The sequence below is a fragment of the Bidens hawaiensis genome, unplaced genomic scaffold (assembly GCF_021521415.1).
Source record: "Bidens hawaiensis isolate Kalapana, Puna unplaced genomic scaffold, B.hawaiensis_p1.1 tig00007761_1, whole genome shotgun sequence".
Taxonomy (NCBI): domain Eukaryota; kingdom Viridiplantae; phylum Streptophyta; class Magnoliopsida; order Asterales; family Asteraceae; genus Bidens; species Bidens hawaiensis.
In genome coordinates, this window is record NW_027491539.1 from 238,937 (window position 1) to 262,860 (window position 23,924).

Sequence of the window (23,924 nt, forward strand, 5' to 3'; positions counted from 1 at the left end):
TAGAAAAATTGGGTCGAACTGGTTATAAACTCGGGACTTATTAATTATGAATTGGGCTGGTCTAGTGTTACTACTAATAGCTTATAATTTTACCATACTTTTGAAAAAAATAAATACATATATATATATAAAAGTTTTTTTTTAAAAACATTTGGGCCTAGCGAGATGTAAAGCTGGTGTCGGTCAACCACTCTGTCATGTTGAGAGTCGCCCTTGCTTCACAACCAAATTGCTTGGTTGAAATATACTTTGCTTTTCTTAACAAGACAACAATAGTGTAACATCCTGGAAAGTTTTGATCCAAATTGACAAATTATGAAAAGTGAAGAACCAAAAATATTCCCAAAATGATTAGGAACTGAACCCCGAATACGTATGATGAAAACCAACACGAAAATCAAGAAAAACAGAATTTGGTTGACCGTCGCGCATCGCGGCCGATAAACTCATTGTCCATTGCGATACAGGAATGACTTAAAAATATCTGATAACTTGGGCGGTGTTGCGCTATGCGATGGACTCACCCTTTGACTATCGCGACATGCAAAGTGGCCATTAAGTAATCGGGACCACGTGTCAAGCCACGTGTCGATGACTCAGTGTCACGTGGTGAGTCTAGGCAATGACGTAGCAAGCCTATGGGTGATGTTGCGCTACGTGATAGCCTATTTCTTTGGGCTAAATGCAAGTATAAATTCGGGTCTTAAGTAAATAGGAATCAAAACTAGGGATAGATCTAGTTAACAATTAGGGTAACCTCCGCTACCCCTCAACTTTCCATTGGTAGTGCAAAAAAAAAAAGACCGGTTTTCGTATTTCGCTACCCCTGCAAAAATTATTGTGTTACCCATGTTTGTTTAAATCCCAACCAATTTAAAAGTTCAAATCAATTAAAATCCAAACAAAGTTTAAAGCCCAAAGCAAATAAAATCCACTAACCCTTTTTTTTCTTTTGTTCATGAACGAGAAACATCAAACAGAAACAAGCTCAACAACCGTTTTAGCAATCTGTTTAAATGAACAAGAAAAGAAAAATGATGATATCGATCCAACATCAAGTTCAAATATTCCAACTCCTAGTGAAAATATTGTTGATGAGCAAGAAAATGAAGATGTTGGTCACGTTTAAATATTGAGAATGATATGTAAGAAAATGACAGTATTGGTCTAAATATTCCTTCGGCTTCATGCCCTTCAATACGAAATACAATCGATTTGAATGATCTTCCTTCGGATCCCTTTGATAGAACCACCTATTGCTGGTTATCATCTTAATCAAATAGTTAACATAAGAAGAGCGTACCTTATTAAAAAGGTTTTTCAAAAACGAGGTCATGACTTTAAATAACTATTCTAGTGGTTGGAGACGTTTAATGTGAAATGGTTTGTTAAATAAGATTGGTTGGAGTATAGCACTAAACAAGAAAATGCATATTACTTATGTTATCACTTGTTTAATGAAAATGTTGGTAATTAAGGTGGAATGCAGACTTTTGTAAGTGGAGGCTTTTGTAATTGGAGTAAACTGAGTGCCTTAAAGACCATGTTAGGGAAGTTAATAGTGTTCGTAATAAGGCGCCAAAAAATGTAAAAATCTCTTGAATCAAAAGCGATCATATGAGGCGAATGTTACTAAGCATAGTATGAAAAATAAAAGATTGTAAATTGACATCGATTATTGGGTTCTGCTCATAATTATAAATTATTGTTAGAAAATAGTTTATCGTTTTGTGGTCATAATGAATTTGAAGACTTTTTTTCTAAATGTCTCTTTATTGCGGTATTAAAGTTGATTTGTGAGAACACATCGCATATTGGTAAGTACAGTTTAGGGAATGCAAAAAAAAAAGTAATAAGTTAAAGAAGATGATGTAATTGCTTGATAGCTTTTAAAACCCGTACAGGAGAAATATGCACCCAATGTTTTGAAATATATTTATTATCATGCTTCTATATTTGTTTCTTTTACATAGTGTGAAGTACGATACAAAAAAAATTGAACGTTACCCCTGAGTCTGATGTCGAGATCCATCACTACAAACAGTTAACCTAGGACTTTATAAAACAGTTAACTCTAAATTTTATAAAACTATAAACATATACTCCCTCCGTCCCTCTTTAATTGTCATGATTTGAAAAACACTAAGTTTAATGTAGAAAAGCCTTACAGGGAGGAAAAAAAACAATATTGTTTATTAATTCTAGTTGTGTGTGATTAAGGTTAAACTTGGAAATTGGCTAACAAATGTTGAAATTGGATGTAATGGGACAAACAAAAAAGGAAAAATGGACACTTTTAAAGGGACGGATGGAGTAAATAACGACTAAAAATAAATAACAATTAAACAATTAACTCTAAATTTTACAAAACCAAGCATATAAATAACAACTAACTATTAGTTTAATGGCATTGAGATTCAATATTAAACTCAAAATCCTAACTGTGGAGTGGCGACAAACGTACTAGCGGAGGCCGGAGGAGAGAAGCCGGATTCGGCGTCGGCAAAGTACCGGAGGGTATTGTGTTAGGCGTTCACTGTTTGTTGAGGTCTAATCGTCTCCTTATCTTTATCCCACGTTAGTATTTTGCAAAGATTTTTAAAGGGCTATTGGGCTGATTAATGGTTATGAACTTAATGGGCAGTTCAAATATTAATTCAGATGAACTTAGTTTGAATTGGGCCAGACTGCTTAGTGTAACGTCCTGAAAAGTTTCGATCCAAAAATTAAATAAGCACTCTTACCAGTTAGAAAAGCCTAACCGGAAGGAAAAAAAACCAAGGTCATACTAAGTAACGGGTTTCTTAACCACGCTACCCAATTCAAATTAAAATTATAATTACGACAAGAAAGCCATAAATAAGAAACCGAAACAACAAAATCGAAAAGAAAATCTTTCTTATCAAGATTTGTACCAAAAGTCGTCTCATATAGAGTTTTCCAAATAAGCCACCAAGCACTGAAAATAATCACCTCAACAACATCCTTTTTCTTCTTCACCCATATAGACGAATCCAACCAATTTATAATGTTTTTTGACACAAAACTGGTAGGAAATCTAATTCCAACCAATGACCTATCGCATTCCATAACCTGGACTCAATGTGACACCCACCAAAATTGAAAAGTTATGGAAAGTGAAGGACAAAAAACTCCCACAATGATTAGGAACTGAAACCCGAATACGTACGATGAAAACCAACACGAAAATCAAGAAAAACAAAATTTGATTGTCTATCGTGCATCGCGACGAATAAACTCATTTTCCATCGCGATATGCAAAGGACTTAATATCTGATAATTTGGGCGGCCTTAACAATAACAATGAATTTTACACAACTTTGAAAAAGAAAAATGGAAGGGGGGGGGTGGTTCGAGGGGACTCCGGGCCAATATACAGTAGAAACTCTATAAAATAATACACTTGGGACCACCAAAATTTATTAATTAAAAGAGTTATTAATTAATCGATAAATTAATAATTATTAATTTATATATTAATTAATATTTTATTAATTTATAGTAGAATACTTAGTTTACAAACACCTTTCAAGCTTAGAATACTTAGTTTACAAACATCTTTCAAGCTTCCACTTAATTATTGATGAGAGAGAAGACATGTTTAAAAGACCATGGTACCCTTTAGTTATTTTTATGCATGGATGATGTGGTTTAATTTGGATCACACATTTGGTTCTCAAGTTCTTATAAGTGGGAGTGGTTCTTAAAAGAAATCATCTATATATATATATATATAGAGAGAGAGAGAGAGAGTTAGGTTATAATAAAAAGTCAATATTTCCTAAGAAGTGTAGGAAGAAATCTACACCATTGGATTTAATAAAATACATAGGGGTAAGATGGTCAATAATTAAATATTGTAATTATGGAATTAAAATCTCAATTAATTTAACATCCCTATTTTTTGCTATATGATCTGTGATAAAATTTATTTTTCAAATGGTTATAAAAAAATAAAGAATATATTATTCATCTTGCTTTTTTTGTGGTAGGATTTAGACGCAACATAGGAGGCAACATGAGGTTTTTTGTTTTTATTTTATGGTTGTTCATCACAAAAGAAGAGCATGAAATAAATAAGAAACCAACAATTTTGCATTTGGGTTTAACAATTCGCATCCAAACTTTGTTTCTTATTTGAATTTATTGTTCAAATCATATGAACTCTATTATTGAAATTATTTATTTTATTTTCTTGAGCATGATTATTGGTTAAAACTCCATAGTTATCTTGGTCTTGGATGAATATTTGTTGAGTTTTAGATTCTTTATTGGTTTATAAGTAACTTGTGTTGGATTGACATTGTTGTGTTTTGGTGCATGATGTTGTTCATGGAAGTTTTTGGTGTTGTGGATTTTTGTTATTTGTAAGTGTGTTTTTGTTCATTAATATTGGTTAATTGTAACTGATTTGAATCAAGTACAATGTGTTTTTGTTCATTAATGTTGGTTATAATGTTCAAACAGTGTGTTTTATTTCTTGGTGTTTTTGATGTTGTGTTTTAAATTTAGATTAAACTTTGATGTTGTTTCTAAATTTTGATTATTTTGATTTAAAACACACTATAATATATATTGTGATAATCCTGATGTTGTTTTTAAATTTAGATTAAATATGATAATAATAGATTGATAATGTTTCCATATATAATATAACACACGGGACGATTTGCCCATAGAGTGTTTGTTATAAAACAAGTATAAAAATAAAACAAACCTCGAAAAAACACTATAACGAATCTTAACCATTAGATCACATAATCCAATGCACCAGATCACTTCCTACACTTTTTAGACACACTTCATTTCTTATGTTAACCTCACCTTATATATATGTGTGTGTGTGTTTTTATACCCAAAATAAAATCAATACTACCAAAAAGTGCATCAATAGTAACCTTTTGTTAGGAATAAAGTGGCGTTGCGCAATCGACTACACACATGCACAAACGATAAGCATCCAAATGTAGAAAATAAACGAACACGATACAAGAATTTTACGTGGTTCGTTTCTAGTGAGAAATCTACATCTACAAACTGCAATTATTTATAATGTAAGCATCACCGATATTTGAAGACAATACAAATACATGAAGAAAATCATATGCTACATAAAAAACAAAGTAATGTAATTACTTGGTTTATCTTATAATTATTTCAATAGTTCAATGGTTGTTTTATCGAGGATATACATTAGTAATAAGTGAAGCATCAGTAGGCCAGACAGTGCATATACTATTTTGGGATACCAGCTCTGACAGTGCATATCTAACTCTACACCTAGATACGAAAGGAGGATTTTGAGGAACAGGTAATGGAGTAGAGTAACTATTGAGCATTAAGACTACATAAGCCATTGATGGTCTTAATTCATCATCTTCTTGAACACACAATAATGCGATATTGATACTGCGTAAGGCTTCATTTTCGGAGATAGAGTTCGCTACATTTGAGTCAAGTATCTTGAGTGGTTCTCCATTCTTCCACATTATGAATGCCTAGAAAGTAATATTTACGAGTAAGTTGTAATGGTAGAAAAATGACATCTAGGTATGAACAAAATCGGTGTACTCACATGGCATAGAAGGTCCGTGTGGCTTGGTTGAAAGATCCATGTGTTTCTCTTTCCACTGATAATTTCTAGAAGCAATACGCCTAAACTAAACACATCCGACTTCACAGAGAAGCGACCATGCATTGCATACTCCGGTGACATGTATCCACTTACAAAAGCAAAATAAAATTTCAAAATGGTACCGACTTTGGCAATAAAAGTGTTATGTGAATGACGTAGCGTATAAGGGTATCCGTAATGGGTATTTCCCCGACCATTTTTCCGCTTAATCGTCCCCTGACTGCTACGGGTGGGGTGTTTATAATGATGTTTTGGCCTTGCATGTTTTTTTTTGCCAACGGCGTCATGGTTGCATCGGTGCAAACGTGTTGGTAGAAGAACCAATCACATTCTCCTTTTTATTTTATATTTTTCTAATGAATTTAAAAATTTTAAACATTACAAGGGCTTCAACCACTATGCATGCAATCGAATAAAAAAAGAAGGGTCTACATGGTTTTGACATAGCATTAAAAATGTATGTTTTAGCCCCACAATTATGGATGCCCCAATGATTGTTTTATATGTACTTAATGTGAAAGTTAGACTACTTACTATGTTCCAACAATCCTATTTGTCATCCCTTGTGTTTGATTTCCACAGACAATCCTTGCCATGCCAAAATCAGATATTTTTGGATTCATTTCTTCATCTAACAATATATTGCTTGTTTTGAGATCCCGATGAATAATTCTACACCTTGAATCTTCATGTAGGTACAACATTCCTCTAGCAAGTCCTCCAATTATTCTGTAACGTGTTGACCAATCCAACTTCCCTTGTTGCGTACGATCTATAACGGAAGTGAGTTACACAATAAATAAAGCGATTTGCGAAAACGAGTGGTGTTGTACTAAGATACGTTATTGAATGAGTCACTCAGTATTTGAGAAAAACGTGAATATAAGCAATTTACAATACCTTAATGAATATGAGTGACCACAAAGACTTAATAGATCAGTTGAAACAATTCTTAAGATAAAGGAAAATAACTATTCTTTTCCTTCCTAATTTCTTATATTAGATGGTGAAAATTAATTTTTCTTGGAATTCATGCAAAACTTGAACATACTATGTTAAGGTTTAGAGGCTAACCAAAAAGAAAGAAGTCAAGACTATGGTTAGCAACATATTCATAAATCAGGATCTTCTCCTCAGCATGAAGGCAAAATCCCAAAAGTCTGACAAGATTTCTGTGTTGAAGCTTGGCCAGTAAAACAACTTCATTCTTGAACTCCAATGAGCCTTGTGCCGACCCTTGGGATAGCCGCTTAACGGCTATCTCTGTCCCGTCCGAAAGAATTCCCTGTCGGTTATTAATTCCAAATTTATATAAAAAAATTTCTAATTCAAGAAAATATAAGTGGAAACAAAATTTATTACCTTGTATACCACACCAAACCCACCCTCACCTATTTTATTCTCTATTGAGAAATTGTTTGTGGCTTCTTCAATTGTATGCAATTCGTATTGTAAAGATTGCTCAGTTATCGTTTTAGTGCTTTCATCTGTATATGAACCCATAAAATGAAAATATGTATGTTGAAAAACTTTTCACAAGATAATGTGTTCCCGTATAAATGTTCAAGAAAATATTACCTGCTTCGTCCCTAAAATGATTACTTGTGATAGGACGAATTCGTCTCTTGGCTATGAAGTAATAGCATATACAAACCAGAAAAACAACAATCGCAACAATTGACATAACTATTATTAATCTCTTGGTTTTCCCTGCATGTAAATCATATAACCTTTTAGAGAATTTTCCTTTATCACCTAATTAAACAACTACTATTTGGAATCAAATTAAGTGAATGTTGTTATTTAGGGAAACTTTTGTGGAAGAAAGCTAGAAAACGAGTCATTGGGTTAATCGAAAGTTGTAAGTGGTATCATCAAACTAATATGGATCATGAAATCAAATTCAAACCTGATTTCTCTGGGAATTTTAAGAACTTATAATTCTCAAATCTAACAATGCAGCTTGCGGCCCAGGCTCGTGCTCCTTGTGTTCCATAACATTTCCGCTGCAAACGATCTATACTATCTTGAACACATTTTTTACAATCAGAACCAGATAAATCTGGTGTGCACTGGGCATACCCGTAAATCTTTCCAGATTTATTGTACGGTAACTCATTATATGCAAACCGCTTTTTTTGATCCATTGATGCGTCGTTTGCTAATTGATGCATCAAATCCGTAGCACGTTCCCAAAACTGGTTTTGGTCTGTAGCCCGATCTGAAATATTAAAGTCATTGCATCCAAGGAAAGGGTGATCTGATTTCATCGTGGAGAACATTGAATAGTTGGCGTAACGTAGCATGCATTCGTCCCTCCAAAACACTGCTGCCTTCGAAAATGGGCATGTGTTATTTACTTCTTTAATTACTTCAAGCAAACAGTTGCGGCAATCAACTGGGAGAACATCAGGACGACAAAGATAGAGGGCATACACGATGTCCGGTTGAGTACTTCCACTACTCTTGTTTAAGAATTGCTTATCACTGATGATCTTCTCGGAAGCAAGTGAGTTTAAGAGATTCATGAGATTTAAGTGATAAAGGGTGTCGTTTATTTGGCTAGAGGTATTTTGGTCACAAGACTGTGTATGGAATTGAGCTGCAGTGGCTGTGGATATCAGAAATGGACACCAAACTGTCCAAACAAGAAGTGAAAAGAACATACTTCTAGGGTAAGTGAAAGACTACTAAGCGCTTTTTGGTAATGCTGATTTTATTTTAGGGACACATTATAATATATATATATAGCACAATATGGATTGAGAATATCATACATTAACTTGGAGGAAGCTAGGATGGAAATTTAACAAGTCGTTATACTCATCGTACTATCCTACTATATATATTATATTTCAATGGCCGGTATCCAAGATGAATGATATTTTATCTTATCCCAAACAATGGTGTCTGACTTTTTTTTTGTTATGTCCTTATTAGGGTACTGATCATGAAAAGTCATGTATAAAAAAAAAAAACATATGTGTGCATAATAGCTTACACAACGCATATCATATTTTACTTAGTTGACTGAAGGGATGAACTTATTATCAAATGTCCACAATATTCACTAGTACAAAAAGACTCCTTAATTCAAGACATTTTACAGAAACAGTTTGGTGTTTAGTAGTGCCCAAGAGGATTATGTCTCAATATTTGATTTGCCATTCCAATTTTTGTTAAAAACATTTCCATGCCTATTTTTAGAAAAAAGAATTTATCAAGCATGTCTATTTTGGTAATTTGCCTAGGGCATTCTTAATATTCTTCTACGTCTCCTTCCTAAAATTAAATATAACTTCGGTGAACAAAGAAAAGGTTAGATTTACAATCTTGACCTTTTGAATTTATGTATGTATAGATATTTGACTTGTTATTCAGCAAAACTTGTTGCGCTAAATCTGCGGCCCCAAGTTCATTTTTATTTTTAAAAAGAGTAAACTGCGGTTTTCGTTAATGTGGTTTGTCCAAATCTACGGTTTTAGTCCAATAATTTTAAGTTTGCGATTTCGTCCCTGTGGTTTCATTTCATTTGCATTTAAACCCGAATTCATTAACCCCGTTGAGTCTGGTCGTTAAACCCATCAGCGTGCCCCTCACGTGAGGCGCATTTTTGTCCTTTTTCTCCCCAAATAAACCACAGTCCTAATTCGCAAGCCCCCTCACATGAGGGGTTGGGGTGTATTTGGGAAAAAAAGACAAAAATGCCCCTCACGTGAGGGGCACGCTGATGGGTTTACCGATCATATTTAATGGGGTTAATGAATTCGGGTTTAATTGCAAGTGAAATGAAACCACGGGGACGAAAATCGCAAATTTGAAACTACTGTACTAAAACCACATATTTAGACAAACCATAGAAACGAAAACCGCATTTCACTCTTTTAAAAAGTTACTATTTTGTTAATTAATTATTTTTGTCAAAATGGTTCATTTTCTTTCCGCTTTATCTTCTTCCAAACAACAAATACTTATTCTGACACTATGAGAGGTCACTATGATCAGGTTAACACTCGCCTGTTACGGTAATTCTTGGGTTGGCTTGAAGTAATGGACCCGTTGCTGGTATCGTCTATCAGGCAATGTTTTCAGGCCCGATCGGTCAATGACCCGGACGTCTTACCGGGTCACAGGTCGGACCGACCCGAGAGGTCGGACCGGTCAAATAATAATAATAATAATAATAATAATAATAAACAACTTCCAATGTTCATTTACACGATGGATGGTGCCATACAATGTTTATGCATATATATGCATTATAAAAAGTTCAAGGTAAGAAATGTAATTTAGATTAACCACTTTAACGTAATACTGATCTTAAAAGTATAGTAGAGAAACTTGGGCCTAAATTGTATTTTAGACCACCATGGCCCAAAGCAATTCATGGGTCCAGATCCCATTCTCTCATAAATTAGGGTTCACACCAAAAAAGGGAACAATCCAGATCTATTCTTGAATTCTCCGTCACCACGCCGATCAATTCTTGAATCCAAATCCAGATCAATTCTTGAATACATGGCACATGCCTCTGGTTCAGTTTTCGTCTTCTCCACGCCGATTCGTCCGTCACCACAGTTCAATTCTTGAATCCAAGTCCTGCTGTATTGCTATTGAAAATCTGGAACGCCAATTGCTTGATCGGAATTCTAGAATCCAAGCAAAAAGACGGTGATACAAATATTACCGATTCAACCGGCGGTTCACCGGTTTCAAAAGCATTGCTATTAGGAGCTTCTGTGCTAAGGATTTTTACATCAATATTGATAGTTTGCTTTTGCACCTGTTTTAAATACATGCCCATGATGATTTCGGAAATAAGCGATTTATCTTCTTCCATCTGCACCGAATAAGAGTACTTAATCCAATCTCTTAATTGTGTATAGTTCTTATAAGCTTTTCTCTAGTAACATCTTGTGTTTTTCCGGATTTCAAAGATTTCTTATGATATGGAGCATATGTTGGAAGAAATAACTACTTCTCTATTATTTTGATCCATATTATTGATATACTGTCATTTCATATACAAAGAGAAGTTTCAGTTCTTGAGGGCTTGAGGGTAAGAAACATATCTCAAAACTTAAATCTTAATCTTAAATATATATGAACGAAACATTTAAAAGTTCTCTGCTTTCTTCTTTCATTTTTTTCAAGCCATAATATTTCTTTATTTGTTAATTGAGGTTTTTCATACATTTGACCCGAACTAATTCACGGGTACAGGTCTTACCAAACCCAGATAACCCTTAAACGGGTTATAAGTTTATAAAATCTCATTATATTAAAAATTAATCTCACCAAATATCTGATATAAATACTAAAAACTAATATCCAGTTTTTTTTAAAAAGATATTATTTATAATTAAAAACAATTTTATGGGTCTCACCAAACCCAAATAGCTTTTAAACGAATTATAATATCTGATTTATTTGTGAAACCCTTTCATCATTAAAACCTAAGTATATTATTAACTTTCTTATAATAAATAAAACTGAAATAAAAAAATATATAAACATTATAAACGAAAAATGAAAACAACCCACGTAATACATGAAGTAAAACCTAATAAGAATATATACATCAGTCATTTTATCTATTTTAGAAAATACTCATTCCCAAAATAGCAACTTTGAGTGACTTTTTCCAACTTTAGTCATGGTTTTGAAAAAATACCCAAAATAGCCCCTCTAAAATCGTTTTGACAAAATTTTTAATGGATTCGGCGGAATTTGTTAAAGAACTTGCTGACCTATAAAATCTCGCCACGTCTCAACGTATTACTGGATCCAATGGAATTTTTCATCCCATACCTCTCAAATTCCGTCGGATCTTTTAAAAGTTCAAGCGGATCCGACAGTTCTTTAATGAATTCGGTCAGATCCGTTAATACGTTAACACGTGACGAGATTTTACAGATAAACAATTTTACGTCGGCCGTTGAAGAAATTCCGTCGTATCCAACATGAATTTTTTTTTTTGCTATTTTGGGTATTTTTCAAAACCACGGCTGAAGTTGGAAAATGTTCGTCAAAGTTGGCAGTTTTGGGAATTGTCTCTTTAGAAAAACTTTATATTTTACAAAATCATTGAAACCCAATATGTTAACTAAAGTTCATTCCCGTGGCCCGTGGGATGGTGCAACGACGACCACATGCAAAATGGTACTCGATTTGGTTTATCAATCTTGTTCTTGGCCTGCTTAATGCGCGTGCGCCGGGGGGAGGGATTTAACATGTTTTGGCAAACCAAACGCAAACCTTTAAAATATCTCTAATCAGTTTCACCTAAAATTTGACTCTTGGAAGTTGATATAGTCTATACAACTTATCTTTCATAAGTGAGACTCATTCAAGTGCTTCCCAGTTTACGTTTATTTACTAAGTAATGCAACAGCTTGACGGTGACCGGAAGCAAATGACTTAAATGACCTTACCGTCACAGATAGTTTCTGAAGGATCGCTCTTAGGAACCCTTTTTTGCAAACATCTGCCCGGCCAAAAAAAAAGGAAAAACAAATAACTAGGTACATATATTTTATATTTAAAAAGTAATACACAACAATATAATCTTTAAAGATTGCAATTTTTCATCGTATATTTATGAAAGTGCCGATTTGGGTTGTGGTATTCAAACAGGCCACATATATAAATTTGGCTAAACTGGAAATTTATGAAAATGGGTGGTTCAAACGGGTTGAAATTTGAAGGTCACTCAAAGTCTATTTTAACACATACAAGCTTTGGAAATCTTTATATTCATAGATTAGATTATTAATTATTGGTTATTTTTATTTTTGGTTGGGCATTAAAGTTGTTGATATTTGAGCAACGTATAAGCTAAATAACAAAGATTGATGGCAGCGAAGGATTCACTTTTATTAATTGATTGATGAGAAGTACAAAATAGAGAAGGCTTACAGGCCTTTTAAATAAAGAAACAAACAAGAACGATTAAGAGGTGAACAACGGCTCATCCCCTAAGACTCGGTAACAAATTAACTAAGCCAAAGGGTCTTATTCAAACTTAAACATATAAACATACTGAAAAATAGAACTGAATCTCATGCTTGAACTTAGTGAATCAGGTTGCTACTAGGGTTTGTATCATTATTTGACATCCTCCCTTGATGCAAACTCCATAACGCTTAGGAGGTGCTGAAAGTACACAATTATTCCCTTGACATGCAATGCTTTAGTTAGGATGTTTGCAACGTTGTTGATTTGTGTTACAATGACCATGCACAATCTGTGCTTGTGCTACCATTTCACAGATAAAGTGATGCCTTCAATTCAATGTGTTTGAACGGTTATGTAATATGGAATTTTTACGAAGAGTAATTGCAGACATGTTGCTACACTAGATAGCTGTTGCAGAGTTTTAACTTAATCCCAGAACTTCCAGTACTCTTCTCATTTAGGGTCGTCTTCGAAAATCGTTAAAAAAATTGGGCTAAAGGCAGGCATAAATTCGGGTCTTAAGTAAATAGCAATCAAACAATTTAACCCTAAACTTTATAAAGTAGTTAACCCTACATTTTATAAAACTGAACATATAAATAACAATCAAACAATTAACCCTAAATTTTATAAAACTAAGCATGTAAATAACAACTAACTATTAGTTTAATGACATTAAGATTCAGTATTAAACTCAAAAACCTAATTGTGGAGCGGTGACTGCCGTACTAGCAAAGGTCGGAGGAGGGAGGTTGGACCCGGCGTCTGCAGAGGACTAGAGGGTGTTCTATTTTGCGTTTGTTGTTTGTTGAAGTCTGATCGTCTCCTTATCTTTATTCCACCTTAGTATTTTGCAAAGTTTTTTAATGAGCCGCTGGGCCGGTTAATGGTTATGAACTTTTGGACATCATATATTAATTCATATGGACCCATTTAGAAAAATTGGGTCGAACTGGTTATAAACTCGGGACTTATTAATTATGAATTGGGCTGGTCTAGTGTTACTACTAATAGCTTATAATTTTACCATACTTTTGAAAAAAATAAATACATATATATATATAAAAGTTTTTTTTTAAAAACATTTGGGCCTAGCGGGATGTAAAGCTGGTGTCGGTCAACCACTCTGTCATGTTGAGAGTCGCCCTTGCTTCACAACCAAATTGCTTGGTTGAAATATACTTTGCTTTTCTTAACAAGACAACAATAGTGTAACATCCTGGAAAGTTTTGATCCAAATTGACAAATTATGAAAAGTGAAGAACCAAAAATATTCCCAAAATGATTAGGAACTGAACCCCGAATACGTATGATGAAAACCAACACGAAAATCAAGAAAAACAGAATTTGGTTGACCGTCGCGCATCGCGGCCGATAAACTCATTGTCCATTGCGATACAGGAATGACTTAAAAATATCTGATAACTTGGGCGGTGTTGCGCTATGCGATGGACTCACCCTTTGACTATCGCGACATGCAAAGTGGCCATTAAGTAATCGGGACCACGTGTCGATGACTCAGTGTCACGTGGTGAGTCTAGGCAATGACGTAGCAAGCCTATGGGTGATGTTGCGCTACGTGATAGCCTATTTCTTTGGGCTAAATGCAAATATAAATTCGGGTCTTAAGTAAATAGGAATCAAAACTAGGGATAGATCTAGTTAACAATTAGGGTAGCCTCCGCTACCCCTCAACTTTCCATTGGTAGTGCAAAAAAAAAAGACCGGTTTTCGTATTTCGCTACCCCTGCAAAAATTATTGTGTTACCCATGTTTGTTTAAATCCCAACCAATTTAAAAGTTCAAATCAATTAAAATCCAAACAAAGTTTAAAGCCCAAAGCAAATAAAATCCACTAACCCTTTTTTTTCTTTTGTTCATGAACGAGAAACATCAAACAGAAACAAGCTCAACAACCGTTTTAGCAATCTGTTTAAATGAACAAGAAAAGAAAAATGATGATATCGATCCAACATCAAGTTCAAATATTCCAACTCCTAGTGAAAATATTGTTGATGAGCAAGAAAATGAAGATATTGGTCACGTTTAAATATTGAGAATGATATGTAAGAAAATGACAGTATTGGTCTAAATATTCCTTCGGCTTCATGCCCTTCAATACGAAATACAATCGATTTGAATGATCTTCCTTCGGATCCCTTTGATAGAACCACCTATTGCTGGTTATCATCTTAATCAAATAGATAACATAAGAAGAGCGTACCTTATTAAAAAGGTTTTTCAACTACGAGGTCATGACTTTAAATAACTATTCTAGTGGTTGGAGACGTTTAATGTGAAATGGTTTGTTAAATAAGATTGGTTGGAGTATAGCACTAAACAAGAAAATGCATATTACTTATGTTATCACTTGTTTAATGAAAATGTTGGTAATTAAGGTGGAATGCAGACTTTTGTAAGTGGAGGCTTTTGTAATTGGAGTAAACTGAGTGCCTTAAAGACCATGTTAGGGAAGTTAATAGTGTTCGTAATAAGGCGCCAAAAAATGTAAAAATCTCTTGAATCAAAAGCGATCATATGAGGCGAATGTTACTAAGCATAGTATGAAAAATAAAAGATTGTAAATTGACATCGATTATCGGGTTCTGCTCATAATTATAAATTATTGTTAGAAAATAGTTTATCTTTTCGTGGTCATAATGAATTTGAAGACTTTTTTTCTAAATGTCTCTTTATTGCGGTATTAAAGTTGATTTGTGAGAACACATCGCATATTGGTAAGTACAGTTTAGGGAATGCAAAAAAAAAAAAGTAATAAGTTAAAGAAGATGATGTAATTGCTTGATAGCTTTTAAAACCCGTAAAGGAGAAATATGCACCCAATGTTTTGAAATATATTTATTATCATGCTTCTATATTTGTTTCTTTTACATAGTGTGAAGTACGATACAAAAAAAATTGAACGTTACCCCTGAGTCTGATGTCGAGATCCATCACTACAAACAGTTAACCTAGGACTTTATAAAACAGTTAACTCTAAATTTTATAAAACTATAAACATATACTCCCTCCGTCCCTCTTTAATTGTCATGATTTGAAAAACACTAAGTTTAATGTAGAAAAGCCTTACAGGGAGGAAAAAAAACAATATTGTTTATTAATTCTAGTTGTGTGTGATTAAGGTTAAACTTGGAAATTGGCTAACAAATTTTGAAATTGGATGTAATGGGACAAACAAAAAAGGAAAAATGGACACTTTTAAAGGGACGGATGGAGTAAATAACGACTAAAAATAAATAACAATTAAACAATTAACTCTAAATTTTACAAAACCAAGCATATAAATAACAACTAACTATTAGTTTAATGGCATTGAGATTCAATATTAAACTCAAAATCCTAACTGTGGAGTGGCGACAAACGTACTAGCGGAGGCCGGAGGAGAGAAGCCGGATTCGGCGTCGGCAAAGTACCGGAGGGTGTTGTGTTAGGCGTTCACTGTTTGTTGAGGTCTAATCGTCTCCTTATCTTTATCCCACGTTAGTATTTTGCAAAGATTTTTAAAGGGCTATTGGGCTGATTAATGGTTATGAACTTAATGGGCAGTTCAAATATTAATTCAGATGAACTTAGTTTGAATTGGGCCAGACTGCTTAGTGTAACGTCCTGAAAAGTTTCGATCCAAAAATTAAATAAGCACTCTTACCAGTTAGAAAAGCCTAACCGGAAGGAAAAAAAACCAAGGTCATACTAAGTAACGGGTTTCTTAACCACACTACCCAATTCAAATTAAAATTATAATTACGACAAGAAAGCCATAAATAAGAAACCGAAACAACAAAATCGAAAAGAAAATCTTTCTTATCAAGATTTGTACCAAAAGTCGTCTCATATAGAGTTTTCCAAATAAGCCACCAAGCACTGAAAATAATCACCTCAACCACATCCTTTTTCTTCTTCACCCATATAGACGAATCCAACCAATTATAATGTTTTTTAACACAAAACTGGTAGGAAATCTAATTCCAACCAATGACCTATCGCATTCCATAACCTGGACTCAATGTGACACCCACCAAAATTGAAAAGTTATGGAAAGTGAAGGACAAAAAACTCCCACAATGATTAGGAACTGAAACCCGAATACGTACGATGAAAACCAACACGAAAATCAAGAAAAACAAAATTTGATTGTCTATCGTGCATTGCGACGAATAAACTCATTTTCCATCGCGATATGCAAAGGACTTAATATCTGATAATTTGGGCGGCCTTAACATTAACAATGAATTTTACACAACTTTGAAAAAGAAAAATGGAATGGGGGGGGGGGGGGGTGGTTCGAGGGGACTCCGGGCCAATATACAGTAGAAACTCTATAAAATAATACACTTGGGACCACCAAAATTTATTAATTAAAAGAATTATTAATTAATCGATAGATTAATAATTATTAATTTATATATTAATTAATATTTTATAAATTTATAGTAGAATAACACCTTTCAAGCTTAGAATACTTAGTTTACAAACATCTTTCAAGCTTCCACTTAATTATTGTATACAATGCATGTATATCAAATGAACGGCCCAATTTGCAAGAAACCTTCAATCTCCCACCTTATTATGTTTTTTGTGTTCAATGTATCACTTTATGGACATTAAAAATATTTTCTATATAAATACAAGATCAAAATAGGTTAACAACACCAGAAGTTCTTACCATGCTAAGGAAAATTAGAGACGAGATTCAAGGAGAAATTAATTTTAACAAAAAAACAAAAGACAATTGAGTCATTTTTCAAGAAACCTTCATAAATCATTCATGTAATATGCTATATATAAGGAATTATTAATTTATATTTTATATGGGGTCTAAAGAAATTATCAAAAATGTATTATCTTATAATTTTAGCGAATTATTAATTTAGCACCCTATCCCCGGGTCGGGACTGGCAAAAAATATTATCTTAGAGAGTTTATTAAATAATCGAGTATTTATTTATCGAGTTTCTACTGTATATGCTTCACCCATGGTTTCAAGTATTATGTACGTATAATAATAAACCCACAATGAAATGGATACCAAATAATCCAAACAAAACATGTTACCCAGCCAATCATGCTTGTTTTCATATGTGCTGTTGCAATTGATACCGCAACTCGTATCCATTTTTTTACACATGATTTCCGTTTACAATTAATGCCAATGTCATTAGTGTATACCTAATTACAACAATCTCTGAACGTAGAGTATAGTCATCTACTTCATTATTTAAAGATTGGACTATAAACCATTGTTACCCAAGCTTTAAGTAGCACGCCCATATGGATATTATACAATACAAACATTAATATATGTAAAAAGGTTTTCTGTTAACAAGCATAGTCTTTTTATTTAATTAGATCGGAATATAGAGACTACTATAATCAATATTGTAACATCTTAAACACAACAAAAATGAATAAAAAGAACGGAAAAAAAAAATGAAACAGTGGGAAACCCGTGTATAAGACTCATACAAGTCTATACGAGTCGTATAAGCTGCAAAAAGCCGCGACTCAAATTACTCCGTACATATGTTAGGCACACTATGTCTATACGGGTTGTATAGGCTTGTACAAACACCATGGGGGTGGTGTTTGTATATAACATCCCATATTTATTTTAGAACATTTTTTTCTATTGAAAGTGTTATCAAATGTTCTCTAATAAATTACAGAACATAAATCACAATTTGCTAGAGACATAACTCTTTGAAATCACATCAAAAGACACACCATTCTCCTGCAATCGATCTTGAAGATCAGTTGGACCGAAAACGATCCCTGGAGGAAAGACACGGCCTTTTGGTAGATCCCCCCGTTGCGCTAAAACTATCAATGCACATTGAATTAAAATGATAGGAGTTGTCACATACCCAACCTCCGGTCCCATTACTCTTGTAATGATTTCTGTATCCGGTTGTTTAGAGACATGACTAGCATCACTAAATCCTTGGCCCAAGAACCACATCTTAAAGCTTGCGCGGTCTATTTCCTCATTACTCGGACCATTCTTTCTGAACAGCCCTAGACTAAAAATTGAAGGGAAATTCAACAGGAGCCACCTCCCCATAGAGAATCTCCCTAGCAGCCCGATCGATAACCCTACAGCAATGAACCGGAAGATACCCAAACGATTCTTGGCGGCAATGTTTACTCCAAAATGAGCGGGTTTGATGTTCGACCAAAAAGCCGTGCGTTTCTCTTCGTGTTCAGGACTCTCGTTGACTCCTTGAAGACCACCAGGGTTGTCTGTAAGAATCGAGAGTGTTCGTCTGACGACACTAGTGTCTGCAGATGGGAGTTTTACGGCAGATAGTCCGATCTTGTTTTGATGTTCTATGGTTGGTCCTTTAGGATCAGGACCATTACCCGGAATCTATAAAAGATTAGAAGAACATAGATTTGAATCAGTTAATAGTTGTTGGAAGTTAAACCAATCTCAACTTTAATACTCCGTATCAGATTATGTAGAACTTTTTTGGATTAGTATATGATTTAATATTCAACTAATTATGGGCAGTATTTTACATCTAAAAGACTAAAACTACTTTTATATATCTTACAACAACATACACTAATCTTTTATATGTGTATGACTAAAACTTGCCAAAAAGGTTTTTGAGTTACCGAAGGCCGAGTTCTTTTACGACTTAATCTTCGTAATTTTGTGAGATTATCAGCATTTGCCACCCCCAAAACAGCCGATTCATACGTAGCAAAATTGAGGGCCATACCTTTATCCGACTCAAGACTCACATACGCTTGAACCCGGTTAGGAACCGCAGGCAAAACCCACTGCCTGGAATTAAACAACCACCCTAACTCAGCCGGAACCGAATCAAACCCACAAGCCGAAATGACCAAACTACCCGTCTCAACCGCCTTCTCATAGTAATCCGCTTCCATTCTCTCCATAAACTCCGGTTCACCAGAAATATCCAAGTAATCGCACCAGGCTTCAACGCATGCAGCAACAACAGGCTCACCATGAAGGCGGTAAGGGCCGACGCAGTTGAGGACAAGCTTAGCTTGGGAAGCCATGCGGCGGAGAGATGATGGGTCAGAGTTGTCAGCAACAAGGATGGGGATGGCGTGAGATGTGGAAGCCCATTTAAGGGTTTCGGTGAGTTTAGACGAGCTGCGACCGGCTAAAGCGATGGACGTGAGAGGTGAATTGGGTAAAAGAAACTTGAGAGCTTCTTTGACTACATACTTGCCTGTGAAACCAGATGCTCCGAAGATGACATGTCATAAACTTCTGTCATAATTGATGGTTATGGATGAACATGCACTGGTATTTGATCATTAATATATAGGGGTTTAGAATCGCCCAACTTATTTTGGTTATTAATGGTTAATATTGTCACGTACGTACCCCTTGTTGGGTAACATATACTTTACCATAAAGTCACAAATTAAATATGCCCATAGTTATTAATTAGTTAGAATCACTTAGAGTGATGCCAGAAAAGGTAAGAGTTTTATTTTTAGGATTAGTAGGTTTAGGATGATACTGATGGATCGAAACTAGGTGTACGAAATTGGGTTAGTTTTTCGCCATCTGAGGTGGCGGAATTTCCTTCCGCTTCATCAGCTGGGATGGTGTAGATGGACAGTGATGTGACCCACCGAGTTCAGGTAGGATGGGGAATTAGACAGTGATGTGACCCACCGAGTTCAGGTAGGATGGTGTAGATGGAAAGCAGCCACAGGTATATTGTGCGACAAGAGTTTCCCGACTAAACTAAAGGGAAAATTCTATAGGGTGGCAGTTAGACCTGCAATGCTATATGGAACAGATTGTTGGGCCATCAAGAAGGCACAAGTGCGGAAGATGGAGGTAGCAGAAATGAGAATGCTACGTTGGATGTGTGGGCACACAAGGCTAGACCGAATAAGAAACGTTGTGTTTCGCGAGAGATTAGGGGTGGCGAACATAGCAGACAAGATAAGAGAGTAGAGATTGAGATGGTTTGGACATGTAAAGAGAAGACAGACGACGAATCCTGTTAGATCCGTAGAAAACATTACTATAGAGGGGAGGAGGGGTAGAGGACGACCGAAATTGACTTGGGATGAGAGGATTAGGCATGATTTGATAGACCTAAATCTCTCCGAGGACATGGTTGAGGATAGGAATTCGTGGAGAAGTAGAATTAAAGTTAAGGATTTTTAGAGAGATTTGAATACCTTAGGGCTTAGACTTAACTTATTTAGGTCACATACCATAATGGTATTTCCCTTACATATATTATTATTATTATTATTATAATTATTATTAGCTTTTATATAGCTGTTAAACTGTGATCTTATTATTAATATTATTATAATTAGTAGTAGTTTTTATATAACTGTTAAACTTTGATTTCCTTTATTTTGCTTCATACACATGTACTTAGAGCCGAGGGTCTCTCTGGAAGCCACCTCTTTATTCCTTTGGATAGAGGTACGGTGTGCCTACATCCCACCCTCCCCAGACCCTACTTATAGCTTTGCTGTCGGTGGGATTTTACTGGGCATGATTGATTGATTGATTTCATCAGCTGGGACAAATGACAACTGGATCCGTCATCTGAGATGGCAGAATTTAAGTCTACAAACACGGTTCCCCTTATCAGAAATCATGAACCTTATGGTGCAAATATTGTTTCCGTCTTTTAAATCGAAATTTAGCAAAAACCTTTTTTTTTATTACTCGGAATAGGGTAAAACAAAAGAATAAAATTGTTGTAGAACTTAAGAGTGGGATTCGTTATGCTATAATGATTTTTCAAAGACAAAATGGCAAAACAGGTCATTTATGTTTGCACGGTTTTTCAATAGTCATCATTTAGCAAACTTAATGACAGAAAACATCATTTATATTTGAAAACTCTATCACGTTTTGTCCTTTGACCCTAACTCAGTTAAATAATCTCGTTAAATATGGTCATGTGCAATGCACATGAGGGTATATTTGTAAATTTATAAATAGATTTAATAACTAAAAATAAAACATAATATATATATAAAAGACACACACTCTCTCTCTCTCCATTCTCCCCTCTCTATCTCTCTCTCTTTCTGTGTTTAAACCACCACCACTAACCTTCACCGGAGACCCAGTTAATCGCCGCCACCACCACACCAAATCAACCACCATCAGACCCAGTTGATCCCCCCACCGGACGTCCACGAACCTCCACCGGAGACCCAGTTAATCTCCGTCAAAACACCACCACGTATCACCTTACCCGACAACACCACCACCAACCACCAGATCCGACCCACACCCGACCATTCATCACCGGCACACCGCCGTCCACCGCCACCATCTCCATCCTCCTCACGCCCCAAACCCTCACCGGAAAAAACTTACTCCTTCTCGACCTCTTCACCGCCACCATCATCCCACCCTGCAACACCGTTTCGGAAAACGCCTCTTTCGGATCAAATTACCAAACCCATTTGAAACCCGACCCTAGAAATTATTCCCAGCAAGGTTTAGCTTCACAAGGTCAAGCAACCCGAGAATAAGGAATTTGAGTTGGGTGAGGTTGGAGAATACTCCGGCGGGTAGTTGGCCGGAGAGAGAGTTGTCGGGGAGGTGGAGGGCGGTGACGCGGTTGAGGGTGGGGTCGCATTGTACGTCGGACCAGTTGCAAGGGGTGGGGTGGGTGGTGGCCGGGCCAGAGGAGGGTGCGACCGGTGAGGGAGGAACGGAGGGTGAGGAGTGCAGCTCGGTCGGAAGTGAGATCTGCGGTGGAATGGAAGAGGAGGAGAGAGATGAGGAAGAGAAGGAAGTGAGTGGTGGTTGCTGTTGTGGTGGTTGACTGATGGAATTACGGTTGGAGGTTGATGGTGGTCCGACGACGGACGGCACGGAGGTGGGTTTTGTCGGTGGTGGTGGGAGGTTGGATGGGATGATGATGATGGGTGGTGGCTAGGTTATGAATATTTTAAGAATATGATGGTTAAAAATAAAAAAACTTTTATTTCTTTAAAGCCCAAGATTTTAAATCAATTACACAAATAACCCTTGAGGGGGTAAAAAGACTAAATTGCCCTCACATGAGGTGCACATGACTGGATTTAACGAGAAAAACTAACCCTCGTTAGTGAAAAGGACGAACCGTGCAACATTTTTTGAACATAAAGGATGTTTTCTGTCATTAAGTTTGCTAAAGGACGACTATTGAAAAACCGTGCAAACATAAAGGACCTGTTTTGCCATTTTGTCTTTTTCAAATTGATAGGTAAATAGAATTTATGTTGGACGTAATTTCCGTTGGGCCGACTCATCGAGCCTATGATGAGTTCGTATCTTGTTTATCAAGTTGAGCACGTGACTTGATTTATATGGAACAAATTACTTGGTGAACAAGTCGAGCAAATGGCTTGGACAACAAGGAATTTATTTATTATTTATTGTTTTGATATAATGCTAAATATATATGTTTCCATTGTTTATTTTATTTAATATTTTAATTGTTTTTACTCAAGATTTGTATACTACTAACGTTTTTGTGTGTCGTAGGTTCCGGGATTTGATCGTGATTAAAAAGGGCGAAAACGAGCTAAAACGAGCCGAAACGGAGATCCGGAACGCGTCAGGAAGAACTGAAACAGAGAACCGGTCAGACCGGGCCGGTCTGACCGGACCCCTTGGAGAAGCACGCCGCGCCGCGCCTAGGGGAAAGGCAAAAAGCCCTTAGCGCGGCGTCTAGGCACTGCTGATGGGTTTTTAACTCGTTTTTGGTTAATGTCGGGCCTTGTTTTCGCTATTTAAACACCTTTAACTTAAACCTGACATAACCTGAAGCCACCAGACGATTTTGGAGAGTTCTTGGAACTATTTTACGAGTTTGTTGGTGATTTTAAAGGCACGAGAACAGCCGGTGAAGTGCTTTACGTTCAAGATCGAAAACTACGGGTTTTATCGCCTTTAATCTTTCGTTTCTCATTATTTCACCATGTTTTCAGTTTTATTTGCTTTGTTTGATTTAGACTATATGATGCTAGGCTAAAATTCATAAACTACCTAGGTCGTGATGAACCTTTGTTTGGTTTGATTTTGATTGGGATTTCTTTTCGTTATGGATTTTATGTTCTAAGTAAAGTGTTGAGTTTGAATTAACTGATGCGTATGATTGCTTGGTTTTATTTACTTGGATTTATTGTTTCACATTACCCTTGGTGATTGTTTCATAGGATAGGGTTTCGTTAGGTCATTTACTGTGTGTTCTTGACTAGTTTATGATTGATATGCATTAAAATCATAGAAACAATAAAATCAATTAAATAGATAAAAGTGAGCTGCTAG

The 23,924-nt window shown here is 35.5% G+C and overlaps 1 protein-coding gene and 1 pseudogene across 1 annotated transcript; both read right to left on the bottom strand.

The window, feature by feature from the left end:
• Positions 1-7,545: 7,545 nt before the first annotated feature.
• LOC143636038 (antimicrobial ginkbilobin-2-like protein) lies at positions 7,546-8,341 on the bottom strand. The gene has a single exon (XM_077103726.1). It carries the CDS (start codon positions 8,320-8,322, stop codon positions 7,546-7,548), a length of 777 nt encoding a protein of 258 aa, XP_076959841.1. The 5' UTR covers positions 8,323-8,341.
• A 9,964-nt stretch (positions 8,342-18,305) lies between these two features.
• LOC143636039 (putative mitochondrial saccharopine dehydrogenase-like oxidoreductase At5g39410 pseudogene) lies at positions 18,306-19,861 on the bottom strand (annotated as a pseudogene).
• Between the last annotated feature and the right edge of the window lie 4,063 nt (positions 19,862-23,924).

Bases quoted from the DNA above. Each gene is read 5' to 3' on its own strand.
- LOC143636038 (XM_077103726.1), bottom strand. From the start codon at position 8,322: ATGTTCTTTTCACTTCTTGTTTGGACAGTTTGGTGTCCATTTCTGATA.